Source organism: Etheostoma cragini, chromosome 1 (assembly GCF_013103735.1).
Source record: "Etheostoma cragini isolate CJK2018 chromosome 1, CSU_Ecrag_1.0, whole genome shotgun sequence".
Taxonomy (NCBI): Eukaryota; Metazoa; Chordata; class Actinopteri; order Perciformes; family Percidae; genus Etheostoma; species Etheostoma cragini.
The window spans coordinates 6891695-6906358 of record NC_048407.1 but is presented as its reverse complement, the minus strand read 5'-3'; the positions used below and the strand labels follow the sequence as shown (position 1 = coordinate 6906358).

General features: G+C 40.8%; 1 protein-coding gene across 1 annotated transcript in view; it reads left to right on the top strand.

Moving 5' to 3' along the window:
• Positions 1–378: 378 nt before the first annotated feature.
• snrpa1 (small nuclear ribonucleoprotein polypeptide A') overlaps positions 379–14664 on the top strand; it is a 16504-nt gene continuing 2218 nt past the window's right edge. The window contains exons 1-7 of the mRNA XM_034877649.1: positions 379–642; positions 1841–1988; positions 5244–5322; positions 8751–8797; positions 8886–8988; positions 9278–9357; positions 9841–9916. Of these exons, the coding sequence (XP_034733540.1) occupies positions 561–642; positions 1841–1988; positions 5244–5322; positions 8751–8797; positions 8886–8988; positions 9278–9357; positions 9841–9916 (615 nt within the window). The 5' untranslated portion in view covers positions 379–560. The remainder of the gene's footprint in view (positions 643–1840; positions 1989–5243; positions 5323–8750; positions 8798–8885; positions 8989–9277; positions 9358–9840; positions 9917–14664) is intronic.

Sequence of the window (14664 nt, the reverse complement as noted above, 5' to 3'; positions counted from 1 at the left end):
AAAAAAAAATTCTGGGTTGCAGAATACTTAAAACAAGCAATTTAGACCAAAAACACTTCATGAAGATGTTTACTGAGGTAATAAATCAAGTAAGAAGTGGGTCCTTTCACCATAGACTTCTATAGAAACCGACCTCCTTTTGCAACCCGTTTCTCGCCCTCTGCAGGAATTCAGATAGAATGCAGGTGTAAGTTAATTCCACATTTGCAGCACTTTGCCGAACCGTATGCGCTCTGCCCATTAATATCATAGACAGTTAAATAAATTATTTCAATTAATTTACTTAATTTGATTAAAAATTAATTAATATCAACAGTCTATGCTTGCAACAAGAGTTTCATGTTCTTTTGTCCTCCATCCGCTGGTGGGCGCTAAGACAAAATAAAGCCGGTTTTCATCGGCATAAAGTGGTCGAAGGAAGCTTTTGTTCCGGCCAGGCGGCAGCGTGTTTTGTTAACTGTCTATGGTTTTGTGCAGCGTTCCACGGACATCTTGGTTGCACGCCTCAGAACATTTAGCTACAAAAATAATTTTCGCTAACCTCTGTTCTTTGCCACGACATGGTGAAACTATCTGCGGAGCTAATTGAGCAAGCTGCTCAGTATACCAACCCTGTGAGAGACAGAGAGCTGGATTTACGAGGTTAGTTCAACTCCCTTCAGGACAGCAACGTTAGTTTGATATGTAGTTAGCTTGACCGGGTTTTACGCGGGCCTCACGCACTAACAATTCTAAAACGTTTAAAGTGTTTTTCTCCTGATATGGACAGCAAAATGTCTATGTAGCAATAGCTTACAACGATTACACTGGAAATGTAGCCTTAGCTATTACACAAAACAAAGTAGCTAGCTAAGTTAACGTCTGACAGCAGCCTAACTAACGTAGGGTTAGATAGTTCGCTAACGTTACTATAACCACTTAGCTAATCAGTAGCAGCTTTGCAAGTTAAAGCGATACTAAGACAGTAGCATCCCCAGGTAAGCGCTGCTGCTGATCCCAAGAATTTAATACATTTAGCGGAAAGGCAGGTCAATTTTCAATAAGTTGTTAGTGTGGCGTTGTCATAGTACAAGAGAAACTGGGCTAGCCATTGTTAGCAGAACTTGCCGACATGGCCTCTAGAGTGTTGGGGGCGTTTGCAATATTGGCTTTTTTTAAATAAATGTGTAGGCCTGGATAAATTACCAAGTAAAATGCCTTCTCGAAACCTATCGAGTCCAAATGAAATGATTTTCGTTCTTCGTTTAAATGCGACGTCTGATTGGCCCACGACCACATCAGCTACAATCCATTCAGCCCGTGGTGATGTCATTACTTGTTCAAAATTCATAGTCGTTCATATTCATTTATGGAACCTGCAAATTAATTCAGGTTCAAGTAGGTTGTTCTGTTCATTATTTTTTACATTCACTAACACTAACCTGCCACTGCTCGGAGAAAGACAAGCAGGTTTGGTAATTTCATACATGAAATGGTAACCGAAATAAACAACATACGCATTTAAACGCGAAACAACATCATTGCATCTTTGGGAAGGACCTACCACTGAGTTGAGAATGGTGTGTGTGCCATGTGAGAGACAGCGGCTGGGCTGACAGCAAACACCTGGTGGAGAGCTGAGCGCAGTAGAAAACCTGCGGTCCATGGGGCATGGCTGAAGAGGGTTTTATGCTTCTATATTAAATCTACAATATAGCTACATACCTCTAGGTTTAGCATGCATGTAGACCTGTAGGTGGAGGCACGGACCCTTAGAGCTTTCTGAACTGTCTGTGAATTAGATCAAATAGATCTTCAGAGACAATACTCAATGCATTTTTATGTTTTTTTCATCTCGCAGGTTATAAAATCCCAGTGCTTGAAAATCTTGGTGCTACTCTGGACCAGTTTGACACTATCGACTTCTCTGATAATGAAATCAGAAAACTGGATGGTTTTCCTCTGCTTAAAAGACTGAAAACATTGCTAATGAACAACAACAGGATTTGGTAAGTTATAGCCAACACACTCTGAATGGAAATATGATGAAATACTAGCCTCCATCCTTCTTTTTAATGTTTACTAACTGTGCTTTTTGTGACATGGAACGTGACATGCCAGAAAAAACAAAGAAATGTATACTTTACTGGTAATGGGGAAAGTTGACTATTGCCTATTTTTATAGAACCTGGACATACAAAAACATCATTGGATATTTATAATGTTTAAGCCTTAATTACAGGTCCAAATACCTGTTAGAATTCAGTGCTACTTTCAGGCCTTTTCTTGGCTCAGAATAGGTCTTTGGAGGAAACATTCGGGTGGAGTCTGGGGGAAATTGTTTTGCATTCTGATTGTAGCTAATGTGTACATTAATACAAGAGTCTTGTAAATACAAAATGTTATGAAGTGTAATGTTTTCTATTTTGAAAACATTTAATAGATAAATAGTAAGTGAGTAGTGTAATGGCACACTCCTACGGTTCAGCATGCATGTAAACTGCAGATTAATTGCAAAGTTTTACCTTCCTAGTGTGAAAAACAGTTGGCTAAACTGCCCAAGTTACAAGGAACGGGGTTGTGGCAGAGAGTCTCCATGCAGTCTCCAGTCGGCCATGGGAAAATGCTGCCTCCCAATGCTGATAAAGTGATTGAAACTGGTTTTTATCCATCAGGTGTTAAAACCAACCATACTTAAATACAGAAGCAGACTCAATTTATCAGACAGCAATTAATCAGACAGCAGCGCAACCTGCCATTACCTAGCAACGGGAAATAGCTCCCTTGCCATCCTTGATGACAGATTCCTGCTTGATGGCGAATACCTGCTTTGCTCTCTGCGCTAGGAATGTCAAGGTCACTCTGTTCCTAAGGTATGAGCTGTTTATGAGTGGACAGAAGGACAGGAAGTGGAGTGTGTTTAAAAATAAAATGCATTGTGTTCAATGGAGAGAAAAAATAGTTTTTACTCAGACATTAAAAAAAAAATACATTTTTAAAGCGCCGTACGTAGCGGTGCGCAGAGTTCAAACTGCTTAAGTGGAGGCAGCTTAAGCTTGATCAGAGGCTGGCTACTCACAGTTATAATTGCAGTGTGTACTGTTTCTATTAGAATACACTCTCTATGATTTCATTAATAACTCCTAAGACATCTGATCCGTGTCCTACAGTCAATGTCACTCCCTTTTATTTTATTTTTCTTCAACCTTCTGTCACTACGTTTGAGTGTACAGAATACGGTACCGTCTCACCTGAAGCTCTCAGACCGCAAGTATGTTTAGTTAGTCTATTTCTCTCTGCTGTTGTTTTTTCACGTAGAACCGGCCTGGTTCTAGTTTACTGACGTTATCGAGTTCCGCTAAAACAAGGGATTAAATTAGCTAGTGTCAACTCTCTAAGCTTACTTTAAGCTGTGACCGACAAATGCAGAGAAAACATAAGGTTAGCGGACTCCAAGTGAAGTTGGGGAAGTCTGTTTTTCAATTAAATTTTATTTATGGTCATCCAATCAATCATAGTTCTCTCGAGACACTACAGAGAGTAGGTCTAAACCACGCTCTATAATTTACAAAGCCCCAGTTATGCTAGTATTTTCCCCAAGAGCAAGCAGTGCGATCGAAGATAAGTTTCCATCCACTTGCCAATCGAGCCATCTGAAGTTCGGTAAAAAAAAAATACTTGTGCAAATAAAGCTGGTGAAAGGGTGTTTCAATCCTACTGCTTTAAAGCGCAGAAAAACCTGTGCGTAATGACGTCACATGCTGTTTTGCAATCAAATTGGCCTACCAAATTGATTTTAGACATTTTACAGTGTTTCCATTCATTTTTGGACTGAATTGCACAACATTCAAGCCAACATTTGCAAACAAAGTGTTTCTAGACAAAATGGATTGCACCATTTACCAACAAATGATCAATATCAGACAAGTTATAGTGCTTATGTGCCAGTTGATGGCAACATTTCAAGCTATAATAAGAAAACGATGACACTGCCTTTTATTGTCCCTCCGGCACCGCTGCAAGACAACTTTTTTGTGACATGTCTCGCTGTTTGGCACATTCCATTCACTCCACAGGACGTCCCACAACTTGTCATAACCTTTGTTGGTCATTTCCTTCAAGTTCCTGATAAATTCAATTCAAAAAGTCTCTCGTCTCCTCGTCCGTCCCCTTCCAAGTGTTTTTGTTGACACCTGCCATCTGTGCAGACAGAAGAAATACTGGGCGGAAATTAACTAAAACTTCTTCGTTTTGTGGCGAGTTGCAACACAAAAATGACCTTTAACTTAATCGCAGTTCATTAATTATTCTGCAAATAACATTTCCATCAGCTTTTATTGCATAAGCCGTATATCGATCAGGATAAAATCCAATGAGACTGAACATATTTCGTTTAGTTGGTATTCATGAAATTTTTTTCACTTAATTCGGATAAAAACGTGTGGATGGAAACATGGCTAGTGGTGAGGAAAAACTCCCTTTTAGGAAGAAAGCTCTGCAAACCCAGATTCTTGGTAGGCGGAGTCTGATGGTGCCGGTTGGGGGTGTGATGCACAGTGGCCATAATAGTCAAAATAAAGATAATGGAACAGTGACTACAAATGGTAGTCATAGTAGTTCATGTCATAGCAGGGCACTGCAGGTCATTACAGTATGTAGTGTGATAGAGCTTAGTTGAATTAAAGCATCTGTGCTGTTTCTGTGGTAGTGGGTGCTCTTATGTGCATGCTTGTGTGTAGCTTTTTCAAGTCGCAGTGGTCAGCGGAATGTCAATAAAGCGTCTGCAAGTGTAGTTACACTTTTTCTGAGACACGCCTAATGGCGTTCTTTATACCTTGGTGACAAGCTGGAGGTTGAAGGAATGGGGAAGACAAGAAGGGTTTGATTTTGTGTGGTGTGTGTGTGTAAAACATTTTTTTAAAAAAATGTTCAAAGTCCATGTGTTTGGCCAACTGAAATTAAATGTAAATGTTATAACCGAGAGAAAATACTGAATTCCAGTGACTGGCATCTGTTTAAATGTGAATATACCCAACCTTACCTGCATTTAATGTGGGTCTCTTTTATTTGAGCCTCGTCAAGAAGCACACATTGCTGAGACTGTGTTTTACAAGTAAGTAATAGTGAGCCTTTTGAGATGGTACAAACTGTCAATTACGTCAGACTGTCCTAACAAAGTACTGCCTTTGTTTACATTTGTCACAGTACACTTGACCAACCAGAACGTGGTTGCATGCTTGTAACTTCATGAAATGTTTCTCCAGTCGCATAGGTGAGAACCTGGAGCAATCTCTGCAGAGTCTGACAGAATTGATTCTCACAAGCAACAACATTCAGGAGCTGGTGAGTACATTTTAGCAGCAGTAAGTGCAATAGAACCATCTGAACATGAAGTTTATATGATTAAACTGGTAAAGACAAAGTTGACTGTTTTGCTGGAATACCAGTGAAATAGATATTCTTCTACAATCTGGTGCAAAACAAGAACTGTTCTAATTCTACGTGTGCTACAGCACAACAAACTGTAGCTTCCAAAATGACTGGAGTTGACACTGCACCTTTCATATCCAGCATGAGAGTTCCCCATATATGTTGACCGTTGGCCTGACAAACCTTTCCAGCCAACCATGTCCACTTCATCATGAGAGCAAAATCTAAACTGTCACTCAATGAGTAACGTTAATGTTTGTGTGCATTTTCTTTTTTTAACTATGTTAAGTATTGGAATAGTGCTGTGTATTATTAAAGTTGATTATGGAGCACCAACCTAGACAATTGTGAGCTGCTCTCACTTAACCCATTTGTGATGGATGCTTCGCAATGACACATCTACCGCCGGTTACTGCGTTGCGCAACTCTGAACCTCCTGCCGGCTTTCGCGTGACGCAGCATTCTGTATTCGTCAGTCTTTTCATGACGCGTGCCATAGAGAACGCACTGTTGTGTCAATCAACCAGACATACATGTGCGTTTGTTTATGAACTTTTGAGAGACAAGCGAGAAAATGGCTACGACGGAGGAGGATTTTGACAGCGAGGGCAGTGACATTGAGGTGGAAGATGGTGAGGAGTTTGGGAGGGAGGATGTCTTCATCATAATCTACAACTTCCTCTGTGGGAGCCATTTTCTCGCTCGTAATAAACAAATATTCAACAAGATTCATAAACAAACGCACATGTATTCATAAACAAACGCACATGTATTCATAAACAAACGCACATGCATGTCTAATCGATTGACATGATTTTCAGCAAACTACAGTACATTTTGGTGGTCACATGGCTTTAAATAGCCAACAGGACCCGCCCCATGTGTATTTGAACCAATGACGTTGCGTTCTCTGCTGCACGCGTCATGAAAAGACTGACGAATACAGAATGCTGCGCCACGCAGCAGCCGACAGGAGGTTCAGAGTTGAGCAACGCAGTAACCGGCGGTAGATGTGTCGTCGCGAAGCATTTGGCACAAAAGGGTTAATCAGTCACAATTTTGTTTTTGGAGATTAGCTAAATTACAAACATAGCTAACTGGAGAGGTTGCAGAGCTAGCTGAGAGACAGAGAGTGTGATTACTGACGGGTAGAAAGCGGCACCCCATCATGTAAGTACTAAGTTGACCGCGAGTTGAGGGAGATCAACTGTGTATGGGATGTGAAATTGGATTACTCGGCTAACTAAGAGACTCAGCAGCTACATGGCAGGTGCAGCTTGCCTGCCACTAGGGCTGGAATCAACCTAAGAAAATCTTGGTCGACTAAAGTCATGAAATTTCGACTAAAAATTGACGGGGGCTGTTAGATTAATTAACTGTACTTGTCCTTGTAGGCTTGCAGTATATTAAATAGTTTTTGACCTAATTATTTTGCACTGAAATGACACTCGTCTGTCGGCTGTGACAGCGCTGCATCAGCGCGCTGTGCATGTCCTCGCACCAAGCGGCTTAACTATATAGACTATTAATTTAAAGCGTTTACTCTTAAACACAAAAGGGACGTCTACTTTAATATATACTGCATATTTAAACATATCTGTGGTCAAGCTCAGTGCCTCGCTGTGTTGCATTAACCCTGAAACTTTCTGTTTGTGTCCCTCACATTTTCCGGTTAGTCCATGATGGTGTGGCGTGCTGGCGCTGTATATTAACAAGTTCTTAAAACCTCAGCCCTCAACAACAGCAATGGGCCTCATATCCTGAGCAATAACGTCGACAATTCCTTCCGTGATATTATTGTTGCGTTTGGATGGTAGATGCTTAACATCCAGCGGGGTCTGGGGGGGTGTGGGGAACGCTACCGTTGTTGCGGGTGGGTGCGCCGGTGGTTATAAAACAATTATTATACTATGAAATATGCCAATTCTGATATGTTCATATAGCCTACTCCAAACAGACAGGGCAACCTAACGCAGAAAAGTAAAAACAAGCTTTTATAGTTCTATCTACAATCTGTCTCCAGTGGGTTGGGCTAATCCAAAAAACAAAGGTGGTGTTCTAAAGACAGACTGTTACCTGTGAAACAGGGATGCTCTGAAAACACCCCTCTGTTGTGTGTGTCTCCATGCTCTGCTGTCGGTCAACACCCACCAGGTCCGTATTTGTTTTGCTGCGGCCATGACTGACAGCTGAAGTCTCGAGGACGGACGACATCTTGCAAATTCATTAGAATAGATCCACAAAACCATCTAGAGTAGAGGGAAACAACTCTGTGCTGTGTTTTCTAGGTGTAGTGCAAGGAAATGTGATCCGCCTGTGAGCACGCTCTATTTTATTTTGAAAATTAACCGGATGCTAAATTGTTTCTGTGCTCAACTTCCTATCCCGCACTATCTGCCGTGTGCTGAATTGCTGCAGAGCTCTCTGGCATCTGGCAAAAATAGAAGCTCTGCGCATCTGCTAGGGATGGGGGGGGAAATTTATACAGCATAGTATCACAATATTTTCATGGCATTACTGTATTGATACACAGGCGCAATGTATCAATCTTTTATTATATACTGTATGTGTTGGTCTGCTTGACAATCCCATTTTGCACCAATAAAACTTAAAGTGAGATGAACAAACAGAAAATGATCTTTTTAGATAAAACAGATTTTGACAAAGTTTCGTTTTGGGGACGTCATTTGGATTTGGGAAAAAGAAGTTGGGAAAAAGGTTATATATTGCAATATGTTTAAAATCGCAATAATATTGTATCGTGGCATACAGTAAGTATCGTAATGATATTGTATTGGGAGGCGTTTGGTGATTTCCACCCTTAGTATCTGCTCCGGGGTGTTCCGGATTGCCTGAGCTGTGCTGGAGTCGGAACACAGCTGTTCCGCAGTCAGTGAAAATACACACACTTTAATGGAAACCTAATGACTCCGCCGCCGTTCTGGAGCGGATCCGCAGCCGTTGCGCACCCGGTGAAAATGAAACCCCTCCTTCACGCAGTAGCTTGTAACCAAGGTAGGACATCAGAGGAGATTATCTTCAATCAAGTTTCATCATGGGAAAGTCACCGGACAACAAATCTTGTGAACATAGGCATACTGACAAATACAGAGAGTTGTGAAGTCTTAATTACCTTTTTGTAGCAACTCGTTTGAAAATGGTTTCAATGCAAGGGACGTTCACCAATTTCAAAAAGTTCATCAAAAACTTCTGATATTTCAGTGTATTTTGTTCATGTACATTTTTTTACTCATCCCCCTTAGATGGGTTTACTGTGACCTCAGGTGGTATATCATCAACCATAATGTGTGTTTCTTAAGCATTATTCTCTTCATGTGTAGGGTGACTTGGACCCACTGGCCTCAGTGAAGACATTGACTCTTCTCAGGTATGAATCAACACTTAAAGATTATTTGGATACTGAATTATTGTGTGCACTGATGAATTATAATTTGTAATAATCACTGAATCTCCAGCTTGTTAAGGAATCCAGTGACAAACAAGAAGCATTACAGGCTCTATGTCATCAACAAAATCCCACAGATCCGTGTGCTTGACTTTCAGAAGGTAAAGCTCAAGGTAAGTGCACGGCAGAAGGTATATTGTACCAATTTTTGAAACTCCCAATTAAACATGAGAATGTCTTCAGTATTTTAAGGCCAGGTCTTGTGGTTGATAGTTATTGGTAATCAAAGATAACAGTAGTACAGATGTTATTAACAATGTGTTGAACTTGTCTAAACCAGAGATAACGTCCTGTTGAATGTCTTAAGTTCTCTTGAATTGTGCATCCCCCCTCCCCCCACGGATTAAAGCTCAGTTTGTATTTGATATGGGTTTTCACTTTAACTGTGTGATATCGTCATAGGAACGGCAGGAGGCAGAGAAAATGTTCAAGGGCAAACGAGGTGCTCAGCTTGCAAAGGATATTGCCAGGCGAACAAAAACGTAAGATGAAAGTCCATGTTAGACAGCAGCTCCTCAGAATACTGGATCCTGGCTGACGCAGGATAAAATGACGTAATAAGTTACACACAATTTACCCACTAGTCATATACAGTTGATCTGTGTACATCAAAATACACAGTGATAGACAACCTTGTTTTTCCTTTTTTGTAATGTGCAGTCATCTATGACAAAATTCCTGAAGGTTGAAACATTTTAAATGATTTAAGAGTATTTCACAATGCAAGAAAATCCATTTAAAAACTCTGGGATCTGCATTAAAAGCTAAATGGGCCTTAACTCTACTTTTAAAACCCAAAGTCAGAAACTTTCACCACAGTGTTACTCAGGACTGCTGTCTCTGGACAATGTATCAGTTTATGTGACTCAAGAACAGATGCTATACAAGAGATTGACTACATTGGTTGAGAGGTCAGAGAAGCCCATGTGTGTCCTTGTTGTCTTAATAAGGTGTGTTCCTTTCAGATTCACCCCTGGAGTGCCAGCACAGCTTGAGAAAAAAAGGACAGGGCCGTCTCAAGCAGACGTGGAAGCCATCAAGGTATACTTTGTTTTGTGTTTATGTTTGAGAATTGAGCTTGTCATTTCTTTTGATCATCCTTTTGAAATGGGATGTTTGGAATTTAACAAAAAACAAAACCATAAGATAGATTTTAAGGTTCAATCCCTATCTTTCCATTTCTCAAAGGATGGAGTTTACTAAATGAACTTTGTGGTCGTATATGATGGGACATGGTAACCCCTGTCTCTGTTCAAATATGATCTCTGGATTCCAGACTAATTTTTTGCCTTGGTTGCAGTGGTGCGCCTACGTTTTTTTTATTTAGGTGCACCCGAGCGTTTGTGTACTGACTTTTTTTGTTAACAAATTTGAACAATTTTAATAATACAATGCTTTCTGTAGTAATTACACACTTTGCGGCATGCAAATGAGGTGGAGCTCTGCATAGTTGTTAGAGGAGTGGATCTTCTCCTGTCCTGATTACTAATATCAAATAAAACTGACTATAGTTTTAAACACGCGTATGTGATGGTCCTGTAGAATATATACACACAGAAAAATACAGGGTTTGTATAAGCTTTAGTCACTTAGATAATAAATTACATGTATGTGGAATTCACAATGGCAACAGTCTTTTCAGTCTGCCATTACCCCAATAAATTGGGCGCATAAAATATAATTCCTGTACGTTGAGTTCACGTTTAATCCATTTTTCTTCATCAGAATTATTTCCAATCTAAATTTCAGTGAATGGCAGCTCTTCTTTTGCAATGTTAAAGGAGACGTTGAATTTTATTATCTCTGGTTGCTCTGGGGACCTGATAGCTGCTGCCTGCCTGTGAAATACAGCTGGGAGAGGGTCCACTTTAATATCCTACTCATCGCGGCATTAAGTGTTTTTTGTTTAGTTTTTTTAATGTTGTGCTTTTTCTGTATCTCGCAAATTACGTGACCAAATTGTGGCCTTTGCAATATAGAAAATTGCATTTTAATATATTGCGATATTATTCAAAATGCAGTTAATCGTTCACCATTTAGCTTAGTTATTAAGGCCATTAGCATTGTGGCTTAGTTTATGACATCGTTTTGGCTGTGCTTTCTAACATGTTGTCATTGTGCTAACCGAGCAACATTAGCCTTTAAAACAGTTCAATACTCTTGTCAGATAATGTTTCTTTACTGAGTTGTTGACTGATTTTTATTTTTTATTTTATTTTTGTGTTTGTGTTGGAAAATAATGTAAACAGACAGCAGCGTCCCAGAAATGCAATGAGCCATGACGTAGGTCCCCTTCAAGGCCATATTGAGGTTGGAAGTCCTTCTAGTGGACAGAACATGTAACAACAACCACATGCTGATAGTGGCATTGACGGTGCATAAGCCTGAGTAGTGGAGTACATATTTATAACAGGCTGCATTTGCTCATTCAATGTTCAAATATTATTTGCTGCAAGCAGTGTTGGACGGGCCCTCGCACCACCTTGCTGGTTACTGGCACAGACGTACATTTGCACACCACCTGAGGTCATTTGACGACAGACATTGCAAATCGTCACCAACGAAAAGGGAACTGCTAAGTTCGATGATACCTCACACAAGACTTTAAGTTAGGAGGCTCAAACTCAACTTACCTGGGGGCCGCTGGAGGTAAAGTCTGGGTTTGGGTGGGCCGCATCGAGTGTTTCACAAAAATTGTGTTTCAAGTATTCCAAAAAAAGGACAACTGATCCAATCTTCTAAACAGTTCTTCAACATGAATGTTTCTTCTGAACATGAACTATCCCTCTGAATTTGAAAATTCCTTTCTGAACATGAACGGTTCTTCAGAACCTAAGCTCTTGCCTACTCTCTGGTGCCAGAGAAGTTGAAACCCTCAGTATAGCTTGAAGATGTCCATCAGTAAGTCTGGACCTGTACTTTGATTTATTGAAGTTCATGGTGGAGAAGAGCTTTTTACATGTGCTCCCAAAAAGTCACATGGTCCCCTTGACATCCTGGAGAGCTCAGGGAAGGTGGGTGGCAATTCTCTCAAAAATAGTCCAAGGCGCGGAACTGCCGGTGCTTTAAGCCCCTAGGTCTGATATGGTTGATGCATTTCACAACAGACATCACATTGTCAAACCTCAGGAATTTGCCGCAAAGGGCCTGCTGATGGATAATACAGTGCAGAGCAATGGCCTCCTCCACATTCTCCTTTTCCAGTTTACTTTGAAAAAGTGCCACCAGTCCATTTTTCCTTCCTGTCATTGATGGTGCTCCGTCAGTTGTTATTCCAGCAAACCGGCATCCTCAATGGCACCACACAGCTGGCGGAATATCTCCTGAGCGGTGGTCTGACGATTCATTGGAGTTAAAGTGAGCAACTCCTCAATCACTTCAAATGTGTTGTCAACACCATGGACATATACTGCAATCTACGCAGCGTCAGTGTTGTCCCTGCTCTCATCAAGAGCGACTGAGTGCACAAAAACGTTTGGTTTTGTCATGCAGTTGGTCATGTTTTCTGACAGGCCAGAAATGCGCTCTGCCACTGTGTTAGATGAAAGGCTGATATTGCTAAAATGACCCTTATTTTCTGGACAGACTTTATTTGCAGCTAGTAACGTGCACTTTTTGATGAACTAGTCTTCCTTGAACAGCTTTCCAGCCTTAGCAATCATCTCACTCACCACGTAGCTAGCTTTGACTGCTGCTTCCTTCTTTGTTTGCTTTCTTGAATAAATCTTGTTAGCTCGAATACAAATTTTTTTTTTTTTTTTTTTTTTTTTTTTTTTTTTTAAGGTCGGCAACCCGATTCTTTCTCATCTACCTGGCAATTTGTATACTCCTCGGCATGTCAAGTTGAGTAATGATGTTGTATTCCTTGAACACTGCAACTTTCTCTGTGCATATGAGACATGTAGGGATGCCCCTGTGGTCAACAAAAAAAATCCCTCTCCCACTTTCCCTGAAATTGCCTGTGCTCGTCGCCAACCTTTCTCTTTACGGCACTTTTTGAGAGAGACATGATTGGAACTGGGTAGTGTAATATATTATCCGTCACTCCGAAACACATTTCAAACAAGTGACTAACGTTGATACTTTCCCAGGTACTTAGCTAGCTTGACAACCTTTGACAACAAACGCCAATGTCAGGAGACTACTATAGTTGCCCATAAGTGACAAGCGCAATGACAAAAAGTTTCAGAACGCGCGGGCCGCACTAACACTGAACTTTGATGTCAAGTAGGGGGCCACAAAATATTGCGCGGGCCGTGAGTTTGAGACCCAGGGTGTATAGGTTTGGCTTTCAATGTATGATGTAATTCCAACTAATTTCCCCTTTTTTAAAGTTGAACCCTAGACCGTCATACATCAACACAGCCAACTGGCTTGCTAACCTGTTAGCTACCTAACATAGAAGTCAGCACAGTAAAATTTGTTGATGTTTGCATGACCTCCTAGACTCAAAGGTGCCCTGCCACTTCTTTTTTTTTTTTTTCTTGCATTTTGTGAAATATGTCAGGTCCATATCTGTTATGTTGTGAAAATGAACTGCTACCTCCTCTGTCAGCTCTAGCCACAGAAAAGAATTAAGAGGCGAAATTGGGGCAATTACAAAATCTGACCAGGCTGACGTCGTTGCCTGAGCTCATTACTATTCATGAGCTCACCCAGTTGCGCTGGGTAAAGGATACTGATAGCCAGGCATTGGCTAGCTGTTAGCCAATTAGAGTCAAGCAGTTTAGCTTGTTGAATGTTTATGAGAACTGGCACAAATCAAGCTCAGTTTTCATTCAGGCCCTCTATACTACACCAGAATTTGCTTGAAACAAGGTAACCAAGGCATATTTTCTGCAAAAAGTCCATGGTAGAACTTCAAACATTACCACAAAGTAATGAAATACATGTGGCAGGGCACCTTTATTTCGCAATCACCCTTGTTTTTAGTAGGTGAGTATTCAAGTGGCTTACTAGTTGACATGTGGGTTGCCATTGATAATCTAATGAATGCTGTACGAAGGTATACTTTGTAGATTTGGATGAGACAGTTTTGCTACCACTTGCACTTCTTAAATAGTCTGGCCCTGTGCTTTTCTGTTCCGATCCAGGGGCTGGGACTAGAGTTCTGAAAATCCCTATCTGGTCATATCTGGTTTGCCATGATCCAAACTGCCAGTGTTTAAAATGCTGGGGCAAAGTCATTGATAAAAGGGAGATTTAATTTTCCAGATCATTCTGATCCAGTTTTGAAATACCGGGCCCCTAATGACTGATTTTAAAATAAACATTGAGATGAGGTTGAAAGAAAAAGCCAGTGAGGGAACCATGACTAAATGCATGTTTTGATCAAACTGACGTATGTAATTTTCAAGAATGCATACTTATAACTTAAATTGTCATTTTTTTCACTCCTAATATACACTCACCGGCCACTTTATTAGGTACCCCATGCTAGTAACGGGTTGGACCCCCTTTTGCCTTCAGAACTGCCTCAATTCTTCGTGGCATAGATTCAACAAGGTCCTGGAAGCATTCCTCAGGGAGTTTGGTCCATATTGACATGATGGCATCACACAGTTGCCGCAGATTTGTCGGCTGCACATCCATGATGCGAATCTCCCGTTCCACCACATCCCAAAGATGCTCTATTGGATTGAGATCTGGTGACTGTGGAGGCCATTTGAGTACAGCGAACTCATTGTCATGTTCAAGAAACCAGTCTGAACCAGTGATGATTCCAGCTTTATGACATGGCGCATTATCCTGCTGAAAGTAGCCATCAGAAGTTGGGTACATTATGGTCA